General features: G+C 43.6%; 1 protein-coding gene across 1 annotated transcript in view; it reads left to right on the forward strand.

The window, feature by feature from the left end:
* The first annotated feature begins 248 nt into the window (after positions 1 to 248).
* Positions 249 to 26,862, forward strand: part of SLC7A8 (solute carrier family 7 member 8) — a 47,885-nt gene continuing 21,271 nt past the window's right edge. Inside the window, exons 1-3 of the mRNA XM_077127192.1 lie at positions 249 to 1,180; positions 16,055 to 16,259; positions 17,228 to 17,379. Coding sequence (XP_076983307.1) covers positions 1,030 to 1,180; positions 16,055 to 16,259; positions 17,228 to 17,379 — 508 coding nt within the window. The 5' untranslated portion in view covers positions 249 to 1,029. The remainder of the gene's footprint in view (positions 1,181 to 16,054; positions 16,260 to 17,227; positions 17,380 to 26,862) is intronic.

Genomic DNA, 26,862 nt, shown 5'->3' on the forward strand with positions numbered 1-26,862 from the left:
TCTGACCTGTAACGTTATACTGGCCACTGAGCTCTCCCGGAACAGTGGACGTGGAAGTATTTTGCTTTCACTCCGCTACAAGGCAAAAGATGGAGAGAGACGATTACAAGCAGAAATATTTTAATCCATTTTTTCAGAGCTCTTTGGGGGCTGCGTGCCGATATTGAAATCAAAGAGGAGGGAGGAGACAGGACTCGGGATGGAGAGGGACCGAGGGGGGGCGGAGCCTCGATCAGCAAATAAAAGCGCTGGCAAAAACGCGAGCCGGTTCACGTGTGCAGGAGCCTCTCTTCCGCGACCCAGAGAGATGGGGCTGTGTGTGCCGTAAGGACCGAGGTCGGAAGAAGGAAAACAGAGACGAGAAGACAGGCAAGAAATTAGACGACATCAGGCAAAAGCACAAGGCAGAGAAGGGGAGGGGAAGAGAAATCCACGTCAGGTGGAAACAAGATCTAGACCAAACCGGTCGGCTCCACAATTTGTTTTCCTGAAAGAGAAGAAAGTACCTGAAGATTGCCTTTTCTTTTTTCCTTTAGTTTATGACAACTACTTATATCCTCATTATAAAAGAAAAGGCTAAGGGGAAGTAAAGACAGTCTGCCTTACTGGGTGGAGAGCTGAAGGGAAATCTAGATTTTTTTTTTTTTTTTGGTACATCTGAAATAAGCCACAGCCGGGTACACAGAATCCTGGTTTCTGAAGATCTACATCCCTTTCAGGAAAATTCCAGAGGGAGTAGTTGGTACAGTTCCACCTTTATATTTAAATATGTATGTCTCTTTTTTTTTTCCTTTTTAACAATACTTTTCTTGTCCGTAAGCACGAGTGACAAGGACGTGTCAGTCCAGAATAGGAATATTTTCGAGTCCCTCTTTGATCTGCTTGTGTCTTTTTAAGAGGGTAGGAGTGGTCCTTATTTCGGAAAAGGACATTTTCATTTGAAAGACTCTCTTTAGACAACTTTCACACACGCACACACACGTTTAGAAAGAGAGGTACCTTGTGGAGGTTGAAATTCTCCTAAGAAAGATGGAAAAAGGCGCCAGGCACCGCGGCAGCACTGAGAAAAAGCGCCCGGGTGGGGGCGAGCCGGAGGCCAGCCCAGACGACGGTTCCGGAGGGGGCGGAGTGGCCCTGAAGAAGGAGATCGGATTGGTCAGTGCTTGCGGTATCATCGTGGGTGAGTCCAATTCCTTGTCCCACCGACCATCCTTACCTCCCCCCATGCACGTTTGGTGCGCCTCTTGCGGAACCATGACACTCTAAGGCACTATTTTGGCTTCCTACTCTCTTAGGAAAGGATTGTCAGTCACTTTGCTATAACCCAGTCCCAATGGTCAAGTTTGAAAGGTATAGGGATGAGCAGATGAACTGTGTCGTGGATCTCTTCATCCAAGCCAGGCTTATCTGTTTTGTCCAGTGTTCAGAGAATGGAGCAGATATGGGTCCCCACTCTGGCTGGTGGTCAGCATCCCCAAGACTTTGCTAAAAAGGAAGATCTCTGGGCCCCACCCTTGGAGGCTCTGATTCAGTAGACTTAAGGTGGGACTGGGGGGCCTAAATTTTGAACGAGCACTTAGGTCGCCATCTCCTCAGCTGTCTGTGAACTGGCTTTCGAGAGGTATCTAGTAGCTATCTTCTTGTTTCTGTTCTATGACACTGTGGTACTAGAGAGTGTGTAATAATAATAAAAGCAACCACAGCAATAATAATGCCTTGCACTTCTATAGCTTTTTCCATCTTAGGCAGCACTTTTGCTCTGTGAAGTACATGTGACAGGGCTGTTGTGCCCATTTCACAGATGAGTAAATTGTAGAAGAAAAGAGCAGCAAGAGTGTACCTTCCTATAAATGTATAATTGGCAGTTTCTTGGGTTGCCTAATGGAATGAACCTTTCCCTTAACACCATGGGGGTCCCTGTGAAGGTCTCAGAGGAAATGAGGTGTAAGTAGAATGTGGAGTTGAGGAGGAACTGATGGATTAAATGTGTGTTCTGGCCGGGAGGCTCTGAAGCTGGGCAGTCTGGGTGTCCTGGGGAGGGCCAGAGCAGGTCAATCTGACCCTCTGTCTGCATTTTCCAGGGTAGGTTTCTAAATTAGGCAGCACATCCTCCTCTTTCCAGAGAGACCCTGGAGATGGATGGCAGGTAATGGCTCATTACTGCTTGCAATTCACAGGAAGAAGCCAGCAGTGTGAGAGTTTCTCCTACTGTCTTTGCTAAAGGGCTTTACTTTCTTTCCAGAGAAAGGAGGGCAGGACTTGTCAGGCCCAGAGAGATTTCTGGGTTCCCTTGTGAAGGCTTATTCTGTCCTGGTGCCCACGAACCAGTTTCTTTGGGTGCCCCCAGGTTCCAGGCAGCAGAAGAGAGTCATTTTTGGCACCTGAGCAATAATGACACTGGAGAACACACTTGAAATCAAATAAAATCAGGACAGCATTCAGATAATCCTCTTCACCTTTACGCCCAGACTTCAGTGATCATGCTCTTGCATTCCGTTTTCCAAATGAATTCCCATTTTTTCTAATTCTCTGAATCTAGGAGGTTTTCCAGGCATCGACAGGCAATGATATTTTTAAAAAAAATTGTAGTCATGATCTGAATCTCTTTAGCTTGTCTTTGTCTCTCTTTTAATTTATCTCCATTGCTCTTTCAAAAATGAGATCAGCAGAGTACTCAGTATGTACAACACATTCCAATTTATGGTCTGTAAATAACCCTAGAGCCTGTTACCTCTTTCACCATTTTGACTGATAGGATTAAGCAGTTTCCTCCCTGTGAGAAGATTCCGATTCATACACAGATGTGCACGCCCACATGCACACAAACACACTCAGATCTCCCTCCTCCTGCCTCAGTTTTGCTCACCCATCCATATATATATGTCCAGGAATTCAAGGGTAAGGGCATTTTCCTACATGCTGAGGTTGTTTTGTCTCTTCCTTTTATGTTTTTCTAAGATTATGAGAAAGTGGGACTGTTCAGGTACAATAAGTACAATTTCAGTTGGGTGGATGTTACTACTGATTTGTCCGAAACTTCATGGAAGATGGTTCATTCTGAGAACAGGCCTCAAGCTCCCCAAGGTGTCATTACAGTAAAAGAATAACAACTCTGGTATTGTATGGTGAAAAGAGATCCTAAATATGCCATTTCAGAGAAATCAGGATATTTGTCCTGAGTGTGAGACTTGTGAGCTTAGTAGGCACTATACTGCCACCAGTTAAGGTAGGAAAAGACACAAATTTATCTTCTAGGATGATATGAGGGCAAAATCCTTTCCACTTTCCCTCCTGCCTGACTGTTGAGTTGCAGATATGCCTGCTTGTTCTCAGCTGCCCTGTTCTCTTCTAGAGGGGTTTCTGAGTGGATAATAGTGATTCAAGTTTTCTCAAGACCAAATACAAAAATAGAAGAGCATTTTCTTTGTAGTTAAGTGATGTGAGGTTCAACATCGACACTATGGAAGAAAGAGAATTAAAAGGCAAAAAGAAAAGGAAATTTCCCGAGTGAGTCAGATGATGAAATATAGGAAAATAGCATTTGCCACTAATCTATCTTGCACACATATGACTTAGAAGGATAAGCTGAACTGTATGTTTCACACAAGTTCAAAGAGTTTCAGATTCATTCATTCGCAGTCATCATTGATTATCTAAAGTAAGAATTGCAGAATGACAGGTGTTATAGGAATATAAAACTAACTAGTAAAGGATTCATGCCCTAGATTGAGACGCCATCCTGGAGGTTATTCTTAACGCATTATATGAATATCCCCTGTTTAGTTTAAGGTGTATTAGAGAGGCCATAGGGAATTGCCTGAAACTGTAGAGCTGTGTTCCAGTAGCCATTTTTCTTTAAGATGATTGTGTAATAATATAGTTTTTGCAATGTGACTGTGTGATTGTGAAAACCTTGTTCTGATGCTCCTTTTATCTACGGTATGGACAGATGAGTAAAAAATATGGATTAAAAGTAAATAAATAATAGGGGGAACAAATATTAAAATAAATTGGGTAGAGGGAAATACTAGTGGTCAATGAGGGGGGTAAGGGGTATGGTATGTATTTTTCTTTTTATTTCGTTTTCTGGACTGATGCAGTTGTTCTAAGAAATGATCATGGTGATGAATATACAACTATGTGATGATATTGTCAGCCATTGATTGCACACCAAGTGTGGAATGTTCACATATTAAGAATGTTCATGTTTGTATGTTGTTTGGTTTTATCAATAAAATTTTTCAAAAAAGGATTCATGCCCTAGAGTTACTCATAATCTGATTGGGTAAATGAGTTTCCTATGCAATAAACAGAAAACATAGAAAATCAATAATGTACTTGTGTAAGAGATGAAGGAGGGCAAAGTGAGGTGAAATGGTGGGAAACACAAAGAAAGAAAGAGAGGGTCCCATCAAGAATCAGACTCAGAAGGATCTTGAAGGATGTGGGGAAAGAGGAAGTGGAGAACATGATTTTGTAGGTAAAAGGATTATAACTAAACATATTTCCTTGAGCATAGCTGCATCTAACATATCTCTCAGTCTTTGTTGCTTACCAGAGTATCTGCCTTGGAACAGTATAATCACAATATTGCAATTGTGAAATTCCACAATCATTATTCAAATGCTTGTGGAATTTAATGGACTCAGACAAGAAACTCAAGATGGTATTAATAAGCATTTATCTGAAGGGCTTTTGAGAACCTGGCTTAAAAATCCTTAAACTAGGGATAATTTCATCAACCTGACAATTAGATTGGTCTGTTTTATTTTTTTAATATTGCCCTTGCCCAACCTAATTAGACTGTTAACTCGATGTATTTGGCTAAGGAAATCCAAAAATTTGTTGGCAGCAGGTGAACTTAGATTTCTCATGAATATAGAGCCCCCCCACCACCACCACTGAAAAGAGTTTGAAGGAGCAACAAGATTCATCATTTAATAATACTAAATCTACTGTTAATAGCTGCCACTATTAAACACTCGCTTTATGTCAGGCACTAATCTGGTCACCTAACATACATTATTTTATTTATTCCTCACAATAATCCTGTGTGCTATGCACTTATCATCCCTCCCTCCAGTTAAGGAAGTAGAGGCTCAGAAGGATAAACAACTTGCTGAAGGTCACACAGCTAGGAAGTATTAGAATCAGAATTCAATCCCAGAGCTTATCTGAATCCTGAATCAAGCTCTTGAACATTATTCTCTACTGTCTCTTTTTTTATGTTCTATAAGTCCTCTGTTTTTCTTTAGAACCTGGGCCGAGATCCTTATTTGATTTTATAGGTGAAGCAATTAGGGTTTTGTTCCCAGTGAGGACATGCCCTGGTGTTGGATTGCTGAGCAGTCAACTGGGAGTGGGAGAAGATGATATTCCTGGTGCAGTTGCAGGAAGATTTGGGGTGAGCCCGAGGTGCGTTGGCTCAGCTACCGGAGGTTCTGGCCAGCACATTCCCATCAACTCTTCCATGTGCACACCTTCTCTTTTGAACCAGAGCTTTTTCCCAGCCGTGTATGTTAGAGATATCCACAGACTTCTTGGATATTTAAGTCTCTTTATACCCAGAATCTAGGCCTGAAAGCAAGCAGATAACTACAGAGTCTGAAGAAAAATGTTCATAATTTGTCTGACCATTTTGTCTTTAGTACAATGTATGCTCAAGGAAAGACTGGGTATATTTGCTGCAGGGCAACAGTGAATGCAGGTCTGGCTGCTTTGAATCTAAATCACTGTCCCCAACTAACAGAATTTTTTGAAGTAGCATTTATTGAGCTTTTTCCAAATGCCAATTCCTGTGTTATAAGCACTTTACTATCTTGTTATTTAATCCTGACCACAGTTCTATGGAAGTAGATATTACAGTTATCTACATTTGAATTGAGTCACAGAGGTAAGTAATTTTCCCAGAGCCACGCAGTCTGACTCCATAGCCAGAGCCTGGTGTGTGTGTTTGTCACGGGCAACTGGGGCCACGGAGAAAGGTAATCCTGAGCTTGGAGTCTAGAAAGACCATGAATGTTTGATATTGAAAAAGTTTGGGAAAACTTTTTTTTTCCCTTTTAGGATATCTGCCAACAGAAATGTGTAAGTGTACTATACTGAAATGACAGTGTCCTAACTTGGAAAAACTTTAGGTACCAAAGATTTTCAGGCCTGTGTTTTCCATTCCACTTCAGAAAATTTTATATTCCAGTCTCTAATATGATGTATTAGTTTTCAATCCCCAGATTTTTTTTACAACTCACATCTGTGTTTTATTGTACTCTAAAATATACAGGAATCTTGATATGCTGGAAGAGTACAAGTAAATGCAGTATTCAAGCTGCCAGTTTTTCTATATGTGCTCCATTAATTCTTCAAAAAAAACCCCAAAATGTTCGAATAGATCAAAATACTGTTCTGTGTTTTCACAGTTTACATTCAGAAAAAACAGCTGGCAGAAAAAATAGCTGGTAATTTCCAATGTCATAAAGTTTCCAGTTTCACAACCCAAAAAAAATACATTGAAATAAGATCACTTTTTTGGTATTTATGGAATTTTACCCAGACCTGTAAGACCCCCTACAGGTATGAAATCACTGTCACTGGAAAAGTGACATTGACCAGGAGAAGAGAGTATAAAAATTGCTTCTTATGTTTCTACTTCAAAAAAAATATTTTTAAACCTGAAGGGATTAGGATTTGATTCATTCAGAGCAAAAACATGTTTAAACTAAAACTTTCATCGTTCTCAAAGAAAACTCTGAGACAGAAGCCAGCTATGAGGCTTGTCAAAACAAATATATTGTGGTGTGGAGAGAAAGTCAATGTAATAATAGTAATAATAAGTAACCACCATTTGTTGAGCACTTACTATGTACCTGGTGTATGATACCTGATCAGTGCTTTATGAGCATTCTCACTGAATCCCGTGAAATAAGTACCATTATAGAAAGAGAGTGTTCAGATGGGTAGGTAGCTGGGAGATGGGAGAGCCAGGATTCCCGCCCAGGTATTGAACCGTAAGCCACTTGCTTAACCAGAATCTCCACAACCTGGCACGCAGGGTGGCTGGGGAGCAAGGATCCTAGGGCATACTTCCCACCTCCAGGAACCAGGGAGTTCAAAGAGCAGTTTGGTACTGCTTATGGCTGGCAGATACTGTACATACCCTCCAAGAACAAAGGTATACAGAAAGGTTGACTAGCAGGAGACGCTTAGGGGTGTGGAGAAAGAAAATAGGAACCTGGCAGGTTGGGGGGAGAAAAAAAGCATCCCAGAGACAGAACCAAACAGCCCATTTAGAAGAACCAAAAACACGCTGTACCCAAATCAAATGACCTTCTCAGAGAGGGACCATATATACAACTTTTAAAATTAAACCAGCTTATTGAAGTGGGGTGAGGTTTTTCAAAGTTGCCAGGCTAGCGAGGTTTTCTGCTGTTCCTCTGAGAGATAACCCAGCAGCACCACTGCCTAGGAAAAAATGTCTCAGGAATTTCTGTTGTTGCTGCCGTTATTGTGTTGGTGGTGGTAGCGGGGGTTGGGGAGTGTCTAGAAAAATGGGCACGAGCAAATGATTTCTGAACTATAGAAAACAACCACGGTTCAGGAAACCAGGGAGGCTAGGAACTATTCCCTTCCAAACTCACACCTCCCTACTGGGCACACAGGGCAAGGCCCATGCCTTGTTCTCCTCCCAGGACACACCTCCAGAGATGGCCCCTGAACCCCTTGTCACTGAAGATCCAGAAATGGCAAACCACAGACTGCTCCTGGGCTGCGGGTCGGGTGGGGCTGCTGCTCACAGGATTCGGGGTCATTCCATATTTAAACATTCCACAAACACTCACTGAGCACGTTGTATGCTAGGCCCTGGTGAATTTTAGTTCTAAGAAGCAAAATAATCCCTCAAGTCTATTTTAAGCTGTCTTATTTATAGAACGAGTGACGTGTGAACTGAAAAAGCTTTATTGATCCTATCTTATCCTTCATCCTTTGTCACAGACGCAGTCTTCCCATTGGCTTGCTCCCTGCTTTAAATATCCTCGGCATGAGAAGTGATGTCACTTCTAGGGAGAGGGTTTCACAACCTGAAGACATACTGGCAACCTCACTCTGAGCTGCAGGTCTCAAAGGCAGACTACCAGAGTCAGTACATAGCTGCAGAGTTACTAATGCGCTTATCTCTTGTATATTTATACATATATTAAGGTGCTTACTGTACATCTACAGAATGCGTAAATGCTCTAGCTGCTTCTGTAGAGCACACAGTTCTGTATAACATGTTTGGGAAGCCCCTGATATAGGCAGGTTGGATTGCCTTAGGGATAAGTAGGCATTTGTTAAGGGGTCTTGCTGCTGGAAGTGGAAAGCTTGGAATGGATTTCTCCATGGTCTGCATCGGTGTTTTGTGAAAAGGGAAGACATATGATATAGCAGAAGAGGATGAGCTTTGGAAATAGTCTTGGGTTTGCAAACTGTTTTCCTATTTACAAACTTTGTAATCTTGAACAAGTTACTTAGTTTACTTACCAGTAAAGTGGGAGTTTCTGGTGGAATATTAAAATTAAGAAATTAAGCGCTTAGCCTGTTTTACTTGTTCAATGAATATTAGTTTCTTTCTCTACTTGAACTTAACCTTCACCCCCTCCCCAGCTGTCCACCCCCCACATTCACTAATTCCGGCTCAGAAATTTAAATTGAGCTGATGGAGTGATGAGAATAACTAACCGATTTTATCAAAGACACTTGCTTAGCAAACAGTTAATGGCTTTTCCTTTTCTCTCTGTTGATTTGAGTCTGCTTGCTTGCCTACCGGCATCATATCATACTTCCCTTCTCCCAGGGAGTCTTCTCTGCACAGCACAGCCAGTGACCTTTTCCATCCCTGTGGTTAATTCTGCATCCAGTTGCAGGAGTTTTCTGTTCTCCACACCATTCCCTGAGGGCAGGTCCTTTAGGGATTAACCAGATGATGAGGCAGGAAGATAAAGTGTGGTTTCTCAACCCTGGCACTGTTGACTTTTTGAACCAGAAAATTATCTGGGGGTGGGGTGGGGAGGGCTGTATTGTCCATTGTAGAATGTTTAGCAGAATCACTGGCTTCTATTCATCAAATGTAATACTGCCCCCTCCCCCAAGATAATTCCAGACATTACCAGACATCCCCTGGGGGGGGGGGAAACTGCTCCCATGTGAGAACCATTGAGGTAGACAAAGACTCTCAATGCTGGTGTCTGGTTCCCCAGCTAGGCAGGGAGATGCTAGGGGCCAGATATGTATCCTTAATGCACATATTTGAAGGTTCAACTCTCTCAGCCCCCCAGGACATGATGTCTGTCTTTCAGTGGCTGGTGGCTGGTGGTTGGCTCCAACTATTTTACTAAAAGTCCGTGTGTGAACAAGTGCTTTCCAATTACCTTCTAAAGCAAGCACGTACAGAGTGGGTGCTCAATAAATACCTTTTGAGATGCAATTACCTGCTGCCCGCCCACCTGCGGCATCTAAAAATTATACCTACACAAATGACTCAGAGAATGCTTCATGGTCCTGGCTGTATAGTGCTATTTCAGAGCCAAGGCCTCCAAAGCAAGCCCATCAGATTCCTCCAGGGCAGGTCTTCATCCCTACAGCTACAGAGCCTAGTAATTCCTTTTATCTGTTAGCATTTCACAGATTATAAAGTATCCCCCATTTATGATCCCCTTTGATCCCCACAACCATCCTGTGAGGTGAATAGGGCGGGAACAATTATGTCCATTCTGCAGATGAAGGAAGTAGCTCCCATAAAAATTCACATCCCACGCTTGCAGGTGATGAAGCAAGGACTCAAGGGTTCCTCTCACTGTAAGTCTGGTGCCCTTTCCACTGTTGCAGTAAGGAATCCTGGGCAGCAGAGTTCTGCAGCACCTTCCACATCTCTTTTCCCCAGGAAGTAGCAGCTCCACAGGGCATGTGGCTGAGTCTTGACCTGCCCCCACCCCTGAGGGAGCTGCTTGCACAGTCCTGATAGGAAAGTGTGTAGAAGGTAAGTGGCACGGTGGGCTTCCAGACCTGCCCTGAAGATTTAAGACCCTTGTCTCCACACACCGGATCCTGTTTCGACACTGCTCTCTCTGTCCTTAAGGGCTCTGAATTCCTTGTGGCCACTTTATGGGAGAAGCACAAAGAATTTTTACCTTCAAGCCCCAGGAGGAAGCTCTGGCTAGGTTTCAGGACTTGCAGGAGATAATAAGGAAGGCCAAAATTTTTTGGGTCTGAGGGTCTGTTGGACGTTAAAAGTCTATAATTCCATGCCCTAGGAAATTATTTGATGGCTCCAGCATTCTAGTGTGGACAGGCCTGGATATGAGTAATACCTTAATAGAGAGTCACATGCATATTGGCCTACAGGTGGAGAAGTTAGTTATTATTCATGGCAAATATGGAATTTTCTCAATTCCGGCAATTTTTCTTGTAAAGACTTGCCGACTAATACAACCTGGCTCCCTTTTAATGGAGTGGTTTACTTGGCTTTTCTTTAACAGAACAAGCCAAGCTGGTCCTCATTGTCCTGGCATCTTAGAATCTATTTTTCACTAAAGGAGATCTACGCGATAAGACAATTATTAATTGGGGTGGACAGAAGGGAGGACTGAAACTGACCTCAAGTACCTTGGCAATAGCAGATAGTTGTGCATCTCATTCTTAAATGGTTTTATGGTTATAAGCCTAAAAGTAAAACAATGGAGAAAAAAAATCCCCACTGTAATCAACTTTGTTCCTCCATCGCTGCAAGAAAGCCATAGAAAAGCCTTTTTCCAGTTCTTCTTTTTCAAAGATATTTCAGCAAAGTCTCGTTCGGAGAGGGTCCAAGTTTAAAGCTCTGCAGTTAAAATGGCTGTTATGCAATTTCTATAGGAGAGGTAGCATGGAATAGTGGAGAAAACCCTGGGCCAGTAGTCCAAGGATCCTGCTTCTTGTCCAGGCCCTGCTACTTAAGACATGTGTGACTTTGATCAAGTCTCTTGGTCACCCTGAGGCTCAGTTTTCACAAAGGTAAAATAGGGATGAGAGATCCACCCAGCACACCTAAGAAAGTGAGAATCACGGAAAGTAATGGACATGAACGTTCTGTAACTCAGCATTGAAGGTGGTATAGCAATAGCAGGAAGGAGTCAGATCTGTGTTCCAACTCTTTAATAAGTGCCCTGTATGAACCACTCCCATTGCCTACAGGGCAGAGCATATGAAAAGGACTCCAATTGATGTAGGAAGGTCTTATATCTTCAGAGAGAAGCTTGAGGCTCTGACAAAAAATTTAGGTTCTAATCCAGCTACTACTACTTAATGTTGTGATTTAGGCAAAGTACCTTTCTGGGTCTCAATTTCTTCATCCATAAAATAGGGATGATAATAAGACCTCCCTCATTTTTTCCCATTTGGAAAATGGGAATAATCGTTGACCTATTCTGTTCCCCTATGTATTGGGAATGGTAATCACAGCCAATCTTCTTTCCTCAGCAGTGAAAGAAGTGGGTTACTTTCCTCATTTGCCTACCATACACATTCAACACCCTTCACAGGATTTGGAGGTCCCAAAGAAACAACTATATGAAATTGCTTTGTGGAAACAAGTTCTGGATTGATGACCGCTATCACTTCATTCAGTAAACACTTCTGAAGTGCCTACCGTGTGGCATTTCATAGGTGAGGCAACGCAACGCAGTTCCTGCTCTCGTAGAGCTTATAGTCTAATGGGGCAAATAATCACACTGAAGATAGTATATGGTTCTTACTTTTGAGTTAATGACCCTTCTTTCTGCTCCAGAGCACAGTGCTGCTGTGAGCGAGATTCCTCCCCACTGCTGAATTTCTAGAGGCTGCTAACGTGGAAGAAACGTCATCTGATTCCGGTTTTCTAGGTAGCGGCTTCCTAGAATCAGGGAGAGTCTCCCCTCCTTCCTGTTCCCTAATGCTCAGTTTTGGATAGCATATCTCCTTTTTTTTTTTTTTTTTTTTTTTAGGTTTTATGTTTGTAATTTAAATTTTGTCAAAATTAAGATTGTTTGGCAGGAGAACCCAGGTTTTATATAATGAGGACTCTTGTTCCAATATCAACATACTATGATTGTAACAATCACTGCAGTAGCTCAATGGAAGTTATGTCATCCAAGAATAAGTGGAGGAAGTAGGTGAAACCCTCAAAGGACTCTTGTTGTTGAATATTCTGTTCTGGTGGCTCTGACGGCCGAGAATGAGGGAGAGAGCGCACATTCTCTGGAAATGTCAGAGGAAAAACAGGAAAAAAGACCTTCTTACTGACCTCTATTACAGTGTTTGTTTTTCACGAACCCATCGTGGAACATTGACAGGTCATTCCTGAGAAGATCGGATCTTTTAAATAACATCCACCCCCACTTTCCTCCTTGAGACAGCCATTCCTAGCTCAGGGAAATACCTAGCTCTTCTGCCCTCCCTTTCAGCACCTTAAAGGTCAAAGTCAAACCTTGTTTTTCAGCAGTATTGTTTTTCCAACCCTTTGAGCTAGTTTTATAGCCCTCGTTCTATTGCTTTCTTCTTGGCTGGCTTTAAAATGCCCTGTGGATCACTCTTTTGATAAATACCTGCTAGGCAAGGAGTTTACTATCGTCTTTCAGCAATATTCGCAATCTCTTCTCCAATTCTCTCACCTCCCAGCACTTGTTGTCTTCCAAGGAACAGCATCATGTGTAGTTTGGGCCAGTGAAGAGTTCATTTGGCAAATGAACATATCCTGAGTCTGGGATACTACAGAAAAGGAAAAACCTTTAAGAACTGGTGACACCCATCCACTCCTCTTTCTGTCTTCTCTCTCTCTGATATTTAAATAGCAAATTTGAAGAGCAAGCATCATTTCTTCTTTTAGCTGAATTTCTATAAGCAGCTCTGTTCTGCTTGGATAGACTATTAGCACCAAGAGAAAAAAAGGCCTATCTAAGAGAGAAATGTGCTTCCTTTCATCTGTATCTAGCTTTGATCCCATGCCCTCTGATTCAGTATTTCAGTCTCATTGATTATTGCTGCTTTTATGAACCCCTTCCCTCTACTGTTATTCACTGCACACTGCAATTTCTCAGTTTTAAAAGGGGAAGCTTATTCTGCATCCCAGAGGAATAGAAAATTATTCCTTTGACAATGTGTATAGTCTCTTCTCTTCCTGTGTGACTGCAATAACTAGACACATTGCCTAGGATTAAAAATTGTGTTTTGTTAGTTCCCTCTTAAAAGGATTCCAGTAAGTAACCCCACCTTGAATGGATGGAGATGCATTTCCATGGAAACCATCTAATCAAAAGTTACCACCCACAATTGGGTGGGTCACATCTCCATGGAAACAATCAGAAAGCTCCCACCCCAGCATGTTGAATGAAGATTAAAGAACTTGGCTTTTCTGGGATACACAACAGTTTCAAACCAACACACCTTCATTTGTACAATTTATCCAGTTTTTCAATGTTGAAGCCTTGTAATCACTAAAGACAGCCCATAATGTTTATTAACGAAGGGCCTTGGGTCAGCCCAGAGCTAACCCACCCCAAGTCCAAAGTTATCTTGATAACTGAGAGTGGATCTAATAAAAATGGGCCTGTCTGACATATGCAGTAGCTTAGACTTTAATCTACAAGTCACCTTTACCTCATCATACTAGTAAAAATCACACCCATCATCGTATTCTCTGCCATTATCTTACATACATTCTGTAACTAAGTATGTAACCAAACTGCGTATGCTCAATAATTAGATCACCTCTAGTTATGTCATCTGGGCCCACTGTGCTCATTATCTTAAAACCTGCCCATCTTTCAATTCTATAAAACTATCAGAATTACTGCAGTTCAGGGAGACAGATTTTGAGTTGACAGACTTTTGTTCAGTAACTCTTAGAACCTTCAGAAGAGAACCTAGATTTCATTCCTGTGAAACTTTTTAAGCAGAGGAAACAGATGAGACATGTTGTACCTGAACTTGTGACCTACAGAACTGTAAGATAATACTTGTGTGATGTTTTAAGCTTCTAATGTTTTTGGTTGAAATGGTAGCAATAAAATATGAATACATATCCATCCATATCTGAGGCATAAATTCAATCGTATCACTCCCTGCTCAAAATCCTCCAATGTTTTTCTATCACAATTGGGAAAAATCCAGCTGTTTACTGTGAGGAAAAAAAATTGAATTTTGGTTTAGAAGGGAAAGCTCTGGGACTGGATTGAGGTTGAGCTGTGGTTGAGAGCTGAAAGTCAGTTTCTGAACATTGAATGTAGACTCCTATACTTTCTACCTCTTTCATCCCAGAATTGGTTCCAAACTGCTAAAGAAAGATGGTGGGGATCTGAGATGTCTTCAGAAACAGAAATCCAACTGGCCTCATAATACTCCAACTCTGCATTTCTATCTAGATCTAGTTAGTCTCTGCTTCTTCCTTTAGACAGTTAGTGGTACAGCTGGGCAGGCATGCTTTTTCCTTTTAAAGCATCCATCCAAAGAACCCTGATCTCCACCTTTTTTTTTTTCTTAACTTTTTTTATTGTATAGTATAACGTATATACAAAGCAAAGAAATAAAAAAGCATTATTTTTCAAAGCCCTCTTCAAAAAGTGGTTACGGGATAGGTCCCAGAGTTTGTCATGGGCTACCATAAAATCTTCTCATATTTTTCCTTCTAGCTGCTCCAGAATATAGGAGGCCAGATGGCTTAAATACTTTTTTATCATCAAAATCGACTTTTTTTTCTCAAACAATAACATATATACAAAAAAACTATATATTTCCAAGCACAGCACCACAATTAATTTTAGAACATATTTTAGACTTTGACATGGGTTACAATTTCATAATTTTAGGTTTTTGTGTCTAGCTGCTCTAAAATCCTAGAGACTAAAAGAGATATCAATTTAATGAACCAGTATTCATATTCATTTGTTAAGTCCTATCTTCTATGTATAATTCTACCATCACCTTTGATCTTTCATACCTCTCTTTGGGGTGATCTCCACCTTTTATCTCAAGGAATGAACAAAGGAAAATTTGGGAAGAAGCATGGCAGGAACTGTCCCCCACACTTCTACTCCTCCCCTGCCCAACACACACAACCCACCCAGCACACTCAGCACCCGCTGCCTGCTGCCTCGCCTCCCAAGAGAAAACCAGCTCTTTGAGGACAGAGACAGAAGTGGATTGGTGGACAGAGCACTGGATTAAGTGTCAGGAGACTTGGTTTCTAGATCCAATTTTACCCTCAGTAGCTGTGGAATTTGGAGGAAGCCACTTAACCCTTCTGTGTCTTGGTCTCTGGGTTTGTAAAATAGAGGCAAAAATACCTCCCCTTTCTCCTCTAGCTAAATTCCATCAGCTTGTTGTGAAGGGAACAGCAGAAGGGGAAGACCTTCGGAAGAATGTAGTCCTGAGGCTTTGCATGTATTGCACCCTACAAACCACTTCCAAACTCTAATGACTGTTTTTATAGGGTCATTTTGTGTTCTTCACGAGGGGTGGGCTGTCGCTTCTAGGGAATCCTGTCTAAGCTCACAGGCCTTGAAAATCCCTTGTCATGGGGTGTGTCCACAATCTGTTCCAAAGATACTGCCCTTCGGCTCATTTTGAAGCTTGTGTCTGAGAGCAGCACTCTTCCAGCTCTCCCATTTTCAGTCAATCTTGTGACCCTTGACATCTTGGTTGTGTGTATAGCCCAGTCGGTGGGTTCTGAGATTCAGTACTTGCTCCACCACTTACTGCTATGTGGGTTGGACAACTCACTTGGTATCTCTGAGACTCTGCTCTAAAATGGGAGAAATACTATCTGGCTCCAGAGGGTTTTTCTAAGAAGCAAACAAGACATGTAAAGTACCTGAGCTGTTTCCTGGTTAATACTTGTCGGTTATTCTCTCCCCTTTACCCGACTTCTAGGGAGAGTTATTTCTAGAAACATCTGCCTGAAAAGGATTTACACATCCTAAGGCACTTCACGAGCAGATCAGAGAACCTCCCTGCAGATGCCAGTCCTGCCCACTGGGCTGACTCTCCTCCTTGCTCTCTGTTCCTCGTGCAGGGAACATCATCGGCTCCGGAATCTTCGTCTCCCCAAAGGGTGTGCTGGAGAACGCCGGCTCCGTGGGCCTCGCGCTCATTGTCTGGATTGTGACAGGTTTCATCACAGCAGTGGGAGCTCTGTGTTACGCTGAGCTGGGGGTCACCATCCCCAAATCTGGAGGCGACTACTCCTACGTCAAGGACATCTTCGGAGGACTGGCCGGGTAAGGGGATCTGCTGGTGCCTGAGTGGGCTAGAGGGAAAGAAGGATTGTATGCAAAGAGGTCAGACTGGAGGAAGTTTAGGCCATGGTCTCCAATTGCCAAGGTGACAGAACTAGAGAATAGGATTTCTCTCTTGCCTCCTCATTGCCGTGCTAGTGTAGTGCTGTGTCCCCTTGATGTTCCTGAGAGTGGCAGAGGGATCTGGTTTGTAGTTTTAATCTCTAGGTTGATCTTGGTGGACAAGTTTTTGTGAATGGAAGTGGACAGAACTATGAGACAATCCTGACCATAGACTCCCAGAGAAAGCACGTCACAAATGTGAAGTCCCTGCATCTCAATTAATGAGATTGATAGCCTGAAATATTGAAGAACCTCTTCTCACATCCCCGAGGGCAATGGCCTCCCTCTGGAGCCAGGCCCTGTTCTTCAGTGTCCCCACCTTCTGCAGCCCTGCTATGGAAGACCTCGGTCTTCCCCAAAGGGCCCCGGGGGGTGGAGAATGCTGCCCCCCAATCCATCCATCTTATGCCTCCCCTGGCAGTTGCTTAAGGACCCACACCTTCGGCATATCCTGGCTGTCAAAATTGAGATTGCAAAATGTATTTTTCCATCATTGCATGCTGGGGGCCAGAGTGGTAGGGAAGAGGTGATGAAAGGAGGTGGGGCGAGGGGAGGGGAGGAATGCTAAGTCTTTTGTCAGTACGAGTCTAAACTTAGCTCTTCACTATTAAACAACTTTATTGCCATTTCAGAGGATTGGGTGTTTCATTTGAGGGTGTCCGGGCTCCTCAGCACCCCTGAAAACAGAAAAGGAAATGCACCCATTTAACCCCCGCCCTCTCCTAAAGGCCGCTCCCTGACCTGCCCAGACTTTCCCCTGAGGAAGCCTGAATCCTGCCGGGCGTCTCGGTGGGGGGTGGGGGTCTCCGTGGCTGGCCTGCGACAAGTCCTGTCCTGCTCCCCGTCAGCTTTCTGAGGCTGTGGATCGCGGTGCTGGTGATCTACCCCACCAACCAAGCTGTCATCGCCCTCACCTTCTCCAACTACGTGCTGCAGCCACTCTTCCCCACCTGCTTCGCCCCAGAGTCTGGCCTTCGACTCCTGGCTGCCATCTGCTTAGGTACGTCTCATCAGGGCCTCGCTCCTCGCTCTCGGGTCAGCCCCTTCGACCTCCTGATTCCCCTTCCCTGTCCTTTGTCTTTCCTGCCCTCCCCCTCCTCCTGCAAGTGTCTTCGGATCATGCGTACAATTGTCTGGTGTTTCAAACACACACACACAGCTAAAGGACTTGCTCAGAGGTACCGTCATTTTCACTGGTGGGATTCTTTGTACGAAGCGCTTTCACCTATAGTATCGGATTTGAGCCTCTTCAGCTAGGCTGGACCAGTATTAAGATTTCCATAGAGCAGACAAGGAAACACAGTCAGGGAAGTGACTTACCTGAAGTGGTGGGCCCTTGAGGGGACCCAAGGTCTCCTGATTCCTTCTCTTGACACCACACCTTGCCACGCCGGCTACACCTGGCTGCTTGTGGAAAGATATTTCCGGCTTGATGGCAGTAGATTCATGTGTATCCCTACCTCATCCTGCCAGTGCACACTTTTTAAACTCTTTGGGAGGAGAGTTGGGGATAAAAAAGATGCATGGTTCATGGTCACTGCCCTTAATGTGTTCATTGTCTAGCTGGGAAGAAAAGCCATATATACAGATCCTGTGGTTGGGATTGCAGCTGTAGTAAAAATTCAGAGAAAGGAAAGAGAGCTCTGTGAATAGCTTAAAGAAATTCTGCAAAGCTGTATTCCTAAGAAGTCTCAATGTTTAATCTCTGATATCAGGGATCCCAATAGAGTGTGGTATTTTACATCTTTCGGTCAAAAACTAACCACTAATGTAAATAATGGGATATGTTTCAGAAGCTCCACTTCTAAAGTTAGTTCAGTGCCTTCCTTCCCCCACCTTCCTATGCGCACATGCTTGGCTAAAGGGAGTGAGCATCCTGGCCACACCCCTTCCCAGCTCCTTCTCCCTGCTGTGAGACAGGGGAGACCTTTCCCAGGCCCTGACATTTTCCTTCTGTCATGCTGGTGGGGATGGGGATGGAGGGATCCCCCACCCCAATAGCTAGGACCCATGACGTGGTCTCCTTGGCAAGTGTGACCTCTTCAGTACGGGTGTTCAGTCCTGGGACAGACCCCACAGTCCAGGCGAGGGGCGCTGTGGAGCCATTGCTTGGGGCATATTCCTTGTGCTCTGTCAGTTCTCATAGGTTTGGAGGCAGAGAAATGTGCCCTTCAGAGCCAGGCTGCCTGAGCCTGCATCTCTGCTCCACTTTCTTTTCTTTTCTTTCTTTTTTTAACTTTTTTATTGATAAATCTTCACACACATACATCCCATACATGGTATACAATCAGTGACTCACAATATCATCACATAGTTGTGTATTCATCACCATGATCGTTTTTTTAGAACATTTGCATCACTCCAGAAAAAGAAATAAAAAGAAAAAAGAAAAAAACTCATACATCCCATACCCCTTACCCCTCCCTCTCATTGACCACTAGTATTTCAATCTGCCCAATTTTATTTTGCCCCTTACCCCCTCTCTTATTTATTCTTTATCCATATTTTTTTACTCATCTGTCCATACCCTAGATAAAAGGAGCATTAGATGCAAGGTTTTCACCATCATACAGTCACATTGTCTGCTCCACTTTCTAACCGTGGGGAATCTTGGCAAGTTACCTAGCCACACTGTGAGATGGAGAGAGTAACCCTGCATGTCCCCGGAGAGTGTTGGAAGGATTGCATGCGATGGTGAATGCGAGGCCCTGGGGAAGGTGTTCGCTGAGATTGTGCTGGGGAATCAAGCTTCTGGGGCTGCTTCACCCCTGTTTGTGAGCTGGATCCCAAGCTGGGGGCGAGGGGGCATGGGAATGCAGGAAGAATTGCTGTGTCTGCCATCAGGCAGGTTTATGCGGGGGGGGGGGGGGGGGGGCAGGGGGACAGGGGGAGGGGGAACCACATGAGGGCTGGCGACTGCTATTTCAGCGTCTCGTGCAGACACGGCTTCCTATTTCCTGCTGACGCTGCCAAAATGTCTCAGACAAGAGGCCACCCTTACCCTCCAACTGGAAAGCAAAAACCCTGAAGCTGCCCAGTCCATCCCCCGCGGGGAGAGGAGCCAGGCCCCAGTTTCCTGGGCTGCTGGACTCTGTGGCTTCCTTTGCATTTATCAACCTACCAAGGATAGGTCAGTCCTTGTCTGAAGACGCCCTGGAGTAGTGTAGTCCATGAGCTGCCCCCACCCCCTGGCTCCAACCACCAGCACGCAAGAATCCCTTCTGCCCGGAGCCCAGCTCTATAGAGACAGGTTGCACACAGGCTCCCGCCACAGCCAGCCCTAGGCCTGGACACAGCTAGCAGCAAGCTGAAGAGGACTCAGAAATTCTGGCTGATGACAAAAATGACGAGACCCTCCCCTCTTCTGATTCCAGCTGTCAAATATACCTTGTCTGTGCTTTGTTTCCTGCACAGAATTGCAAGGAAATTATCTCCAACTTAACAGTCACCAGTCTAGTCCTCCAAAATCAGGAATTTTTCAATTTCCTTGAGATGTATATTCAAGTATCTTTCCAGCTTCATAAGCAGAAAAATGTTCCTAAGCCCTGCTGCCTCCCAAGCTTAGTCCTCATAATTTCTTTTAGAAGAAACCAAAAACAGCTCCTCTCCCCACGCTCTGCATTTTCCCCGTGGAGCCCCCAGCTCCCCTCCTTCCCCCTGGCACCTGTATGTAAATGATAAAACTGGACACCTGCTTTCTCTCTTCTTTAGACCAGATGCTCCCACCTGCGTTGAGTCTGTGTACAAAGATTCTGTTTTCTGGTCTAATAATTAGGCTTGGTTTTTGGTATTTTTTTTTTTTTTTACTATACTTTTTTTTAAAAAAAAAAACCTCTCCTTTTCCTTTTTCTTAGAAGCAAGTCTTATGATCCCAATTACCTTTTATTTTATTTATTTATTCTTTTACATGGGCAGGCACCAGGAATTGAACCCAGGTCCTCTGGCATGGCGAGCGAGCATTCTTACCTGCTGAGCCACCGCGACCCTTTACCATGCTTTTAAAGGCCCCCTCAAATCATCCCTTCAAATATCTAGTAAAACAAGAACCAGGCCGCAGGAAGCCTTAGGGGGTGCTGCTGTCATTTATTCTAGCACCCCTCACACTCCTCCAACTGCCCCTACCATCATCCACCCCCCGTCCCATCCTTTTAGCAGGTGCTAAAAGGTCTATCAGGTCAGACAGACCCAGTATACTTTAAAGTTAGAGCCAGGAGTGAGATCTAGCCATTTTCTCCAGAAAAGCAGCAGAGAGCTTGGGTATGATACAGATGAATTTACATGTGAAATGCTGCTTTCTGCTCTCTCGCGTGGGCATGCTGAGGATGGGCTCCATCGGCTTTGGCATTAGAGGTCTGGAGGGAAAGGCCACCCCTCTGCGGAGAGGTCACGGGGGTACGATGGAAAACCTCAGGTCTAGGGAGCTGGAAGCAGAGCCCTGCGGGGAGCGACCGTGGGGCAGAGCCTCGGGCTGGGATTTGCTGTTGGGTGGGGAGGAGATGAGGTCAAGTCTGATTCCTGGGAGGAACCGTTTTTGGAATAGATCAGATGAAAAATGATGGTGGAGAGGAGAGGAGAGGCAGAAGGAACCTGCTGTAACTGGCTTGCCTGCGCGAAGCCTGGAGGGAGTGAAGAGGAGAGGGAGAGAGGAAGAAGGAACTGCAGATTTGGATCACGCTTATGCAACTGCAGCTGCCACTTTGAGCTGTTTTATTATTTAGGTCAAAGCTGATTATTCTCTGCTGAGTCAGCAGAATATCCCTAGCCACCAGGCAGTAAAAAAAAAAAAGAAAGCATTTTACATTTTAATTAAATGAAAAGCCTTTCCCCCTTCTTAGAGCAAGCGTGTGGGAGGAGGGAGTTAGGAAAGAAAGGACTGGGAGGTGAAAGAACTCCCAGTGTTGGTGTCTTCTTTTGTGATTTGCTTGAATATTTTTCTTTTCTTTCTTTTTTTTTTTTTTGAATTACTTCATGAGAAGTAAAAGGCTATAGTCTCTATGTAAAAGATTCAAGTAAAATATAAAGAGAGTCAACCATGCAAACCTCCACTTATCTTCACCCCCTTATCTGTTAAGTAGCCACAGCAATAGTGGATAGATACCCTTATAATTCTAAATAAATTGCATCCATCTATATGGTACCAGACAAAGATGGTGGATTTTTTTTGCCAGATGCACTCAAATGACCAATTCCTGAGACACTGGAGTTTCAAAGAGAGAAAAAGTTTATTACTAGGTGCCTAGTAGGAGAGCAGATGGCCTAGTGGCCCAAAATCTGTCTCCCCCAAACTGCAGGAATTCAGGTAGTTTTATTAGAGAAAAAGATGGGCACGGTTTAGGATAAGGAGCACAGTGGCCCCAGATGATGTAATTAAAAGTGATCTATTTATTGAGCATGCGCAGATATTACATGCTTAGTCAGAATGTAGGTAAGAAAATAGCAGCCTTAATATGATGATGAGGGTGATTTTTAATTTTATAATAAGGTGTAGGTGACTTGTAGGTTAAAATCTAAGTTACTGTGCATGTCAAGTGGGCCCACTTTGGTTAGATCCAGTTTCAATTATCAAGATAACTTTGGACTTGAGGTGGGTTGGTTCTGAGCTGACCCAAACCCTTCATTAATAAACATCAGCGGCTGTCTAGTGATAGCAAGATTCTAAAGTTGAAAAACTGGATAACTGGGTACAAATGAAGGTTAGTCACAAGGTTTTTACAATCACTGGGGCAGAAGATAAAGGCTATGCAACCATTATCAGAGATCCTGGCAGCTGGATTACAATTTAGAAATTTCAGGTATTTCCTTCTGTCTACTCCAATATACCAGAAAGCAATAAGTAATATTTATACAATGATTCAGCAACCATAATCATCCCTTAAATCCTAATTTCTCAGTTACATATGGATACATCTGAGTATACAAGTATATATATTGATAGGCTGTGTATTAGTTAGGGTTTTGCAGTTTGCCTTTTTATCTTATAATCACATACTTTGGCTATCACATATTTTGGTTTCTTATTATTTAAAAAGGGGCCATAGAGATACAGAGGGCAAGTCAGCTGTCCTTGAGGATGCCCTTTCCTAGTCCCTAATCTGTGCGTCTTGCTTCCTAACTCTGGCTCTCCTTTGGGATATGCCTGTCCCTCCGTCTTTGGGTACTGGGCCACCTTTCATTCAGGCAGCTCCTGGCATCTTCTCTTTCTAGACTGGGGTCTCATCTAGCATCTGAAGTAGAACTATTTTTTCTAGTCCTGTCTTCCTCTTCTCCCTGAACGTCTTTAAAGAAAGTCCTTCTCTTTGCTTGCCCTGAGGGGGGTATGGAAAAGAGGTGGGGTGGAACCCTGCATGCATTTCACAAGATAAAAAAAAATGCTTCTTATCTTGTTTTCTATCTTTCTACAAAGATTCCTAAAAGGCTAGTTTTCCAGGGCTTCAGGTTTCTCCTTCTTCCCTTTCCTTAAGCTATTTGGAAGGGAAAGGATTCACTTTATACATTTCTTCTAACCTCAAGTTACTCTGGAATTCTTCTACAGAAAGTCTACAGATGCTAGAGGCAGGATGCTGTGTGTTGTTTTGCAAAACCCTTCCAAATTAATCCCATGACATCAAAGAGTTCAACAATCTTTCCTAGCATCTAACCCCCTTAATCTCAGTTCATTTTCCCTTGAGGCTCCATATTCTCTAGCCCCAAACATTTCATTCTTCACTAAATCTATTAGCTCAGATACCTAGGCTCTGCTGACTTCTTGCCCTTTCCTGCTAAAGAGTTCTTTGAGGGGTGCAGGGGTAGTTCAGTGGTAGAATTCTCACCTGACACGCGGGAGACGGGGTTCAGTTCCTGGTCCGTGCACTTCCCAAAAAACAAACAATCAAAAAATGAGCAAACAAAAATTCAACAAATTGTGCTGCAATAAAGGGATACTCACATGGAAAAATAACAAAATGGGACCCCGCCATACAGCATGCAAAAAAAAAAAAAGAGCTCTTTGGCTGTCTGATCACCCTTGTATTTATGCATGAATGTGTGTGTGTGTTTATATACTGGCCTAGATTTGATTCTCATACATCCAGTTCCCCTTTTCTCTCTGTACATCCTCTGACTATCCAGCATTTAAAATATAAACATATTGAAAATGTGTTGTTTTGACTCATTGGTGATTTTGAACAAAATCTCAATTTTCATTTTTATGGTGCATTAAAACTAAAACTATTCTGTAAGTGAATTTTCTGGGGGAAAAAAAGAAAATGGAAATCTATCAGTTAATCACCACTCTGAGCTCCTAGTTTGAGTGGCAATATGGCATTAGTTTTACAGAGACTTGAGAGAGATTAAAGTCTAGTAAAGAGATTGGTGTAGAAACACATTCTTATAGTACAGTGTGATGAAAAGAAGTGTGTGTAACACAGAGACAGATGTCAGAGTTGGTAGGAGAAGTGTTGGGAAGGGTTTCCCGATTGAGCTAAATCTTTAAAGGAAAGTAAGAAGGCTCCAATTGGGCATAAAGTAGAAGGGGATCCAGGTAGAGGGAAGGACACAGGCAAGATTTGGAGTCTAGATAGAAACTGCCTGTTTTGTGTGGGTGGGGCCTGGAAGGGAGACAGGAAATGGATCTGACCAGGTGAGTGGGAGCCAGATCTGGGAGGATCTCAGATACCCTGCAGAAAAGAGCTGATGTTAGCCAAGGAACCGGGAGCCATTGAAGGCTTTTGAGCAGTGGAATGACTTAATTAGCTTTGCACTGGGTAAAGAAAAGACAGTGAAACCTGAAGCAGGGGGACTGGTTAGTAGGCTAAGACTTTGTCCAGCCCTGAGAGGTGGTAGCCTAAACTATAAAAGAAGTAACAAGGATGGAAAAGGGACAAAAACAAGAAAGATTTCGGAGCAGAGTCATCCAGATATGTTGATTGATTGGCTGCTAAGTGGGGTGGGGGATGGGATTCTAATTTGTCTATGATCAAAATGCAATGTTTCCACTTAACTGGCTCCAGTGTTTTGATGCGCATAAGGGTGTGTTCTCTCTGATTCTGCCTTCCATGTCCCCTCCCTGCCCCCCAGTCCTGAGGCAAGCTGAGTGGTCTCTGGCTAGAAATCTTCCTCAGGATGGTCACCCCAGGTACTAATCTTGATATGGAATTCAGCAGTGAATCCCAAAACACTTTTTCTCATTAGAAGCAGCAGCAGCAGGAAATCAAGCCTACTCTCTTAATGAGTACCAATTGAATCCATTAGTTTTTCCTTTATAAATTCAATCACCGACAAATATTTGTATGTCTCTTCTGCTCCAGGCACTGTGCTGGGTCTGGAGATACTTAGTTCTGATACTAAGGAATTCACAGTCCAGTGGATGACTCCAGCAATATATAGGAAATTTCAGTTCAAAGTGGTATCACAAGAGGATAACATCCAGGGAGCTAGCTGGATATTGGTTCAAGAGAAATGAGGGCAGGGGACTGGGTTTGAAGAAAGCCTCGGGGAAAGTGACATGTAAATTAAGGCTGAAGGGCCAGTTGAAGATAAGCAGTGTCCAGCTTGGAGACAGGGTGGAGTGGGATGGGTGGGGAGAATGTTGTGGGGGCAGGAAAGAACACAACCTGTGTGGGGACCACAGGTAGTTCAGTAGAGCCTCAGCATGGACTGGGAGGTGGGTGATGAAAAGAGAAGCAGGAACCCCATCATCAGGGGTCTGAAACGCCATGCTAAAGAGATTGGGCTTTACCCTCAGAGCGATGGGAAGGCATTCGAGGGTTTCCAACAGGAGGGTGACATTATCATAAAGAAGCATGTTGACTCCAAGGGTAAAGGATGAACTGGAGAGGAGAGTAATGTCAAAGGCAAAGAGACCAGTTAGAATGCAGTTACAGTAATCCAGGTTAGAGTTGACAGTGAAGTGAACCAGGGATGGGGCGGCAGGAGTAAAGAAGAGAAATATTATCAGGCACGTAGGAGTTAGAATCGGCAGGACTTGATGATGAAGGGTGAAGGAGTCAAGGATGAAATGTGGACATATTGTGGGGAATAGGGTCAAAATAAATTGACAACACTGGATCATATTTTCATGTCTCCTCACTGGTATGTTTCAGACGGGGTTGAGTGGCACCTCTGTTTTTGCTCTCCTTCCTGTTCACTCTCCAATATTTAAGATCTGTTGCTGGGCCCAGAGGAGGGCATCCTCTGTGCTTTTGGACTTCACACCTGCAATGGCAGAGTAAATGCCCATTCTTTGGTGCCATTTCACCAACTCTTTGCCCTAGAAGGACTCTGAAGTATTTCTTGTGGCTGTCACCCTGGGAATGAAACTATCTCCATTATCTTCATTTTACAATTCCATGACAGCAGCTCAGTCTTGAGTTCCAATAGGAAGAACCACTATTACTGGTACAGTTCACATATCATGGTATGTAAGCAATTACCTATATTATAGAGAATGCAAGAGTTTTATGGGTCTTGTTCTCTAGAGGTCCATTGGTGTGGACCCTTTGGTCCGTTGGTCTAAATCTTGTTATTCTTGGACCAGTTTCTCTATCTCCACCCCTGCCCTCACCCCCTGGCTACTGAGAAGTCAGGGTCATCTTTTTTGTTGCAATTTGCTTCCTTTCCTGGCCCAGATGTCTCTGGCTTTTCTTGGTGTCTCTTCTGGTCTCCAACTTTTACTCTCAGACTGTACTGAGTTCTGCTGTTTGTAGTATGTACCTCCATGGCCCAAGCCCTGGAAATTAGGGGTTTCAGGGCCTTGCTTCCGGGGCCTTGTCCACCCCATCCTGGAAAAATAAAGACCGAGAGTCCCTGAAACATTTCAGTTTTTCTTCAAGTCCAGCTTCCACCTAAGTAAGTAATTTTCTCTAACTAACCTAGTAGCCTCAGTTCTCCCCTGGTTTTTTTTTTTATTAATTAAAAAAATGAACTAACACAACATTTAGAAATCATTCCCCTGGCTTTTTGATGTTGACTCTCAAAAATGCAGAGGCCCCAGTACCTGTGGTTTATGAAATCACCCATTAAATGTTTATGTGAATTTTTAAGGGTTAATGTGACAAACGAAATTTATATCACATACCCAAGGATGTGATATAGACTTCAGAGTGAAGTCTAGTGGTAATGGAAGCTTTGGGTGAAAGAAGGGCAAAGGGTAGAATTGTTTTGAGGGTTTAGCAAATTTGAGTACCACCTACCCTCAGAATTTGGTTGTAACTGAAGCAGTTGGGAATCTTACAACCTGGGTCCGGGCTTATAGATTTCACTGCACACTTCAGAGCCCATAAAAATTCCAATCTGAGAAGCACCCAGACCGCCTAGGACCCTTTCCTCCAAGATTGAGTCTGAGGGAGTTGACTAGCCCTCCCGAGCTCAGGACCGACCCTATCTAATCAGCCCCAATTATCCTTGCCTTGTGTCACTATGGCCCTGGCCTTGAGAATTGAGGCGAGATAACAGGAATTTTTCTCAGGCCTAGGTTGGAAAAGTAACGAGTAGGGGTCTCCTCAAG

The sequence above is a fragment of the Tamandua tetradactyla genome, chromosome 14 (assembly GCF_023851605.1).
Source record: "Tamandua tetradactyla isolate mTamTet1 chromosome 14, mTamTet1.pri, whole genome shotgun sequence".
NCBI classification, from domain to species: Eukaryota; Metazoa; Chordata; class Mammalia; order Pilosa; family Myrmecophagidae; genus Tamandua; species Tamandua tetradactyla.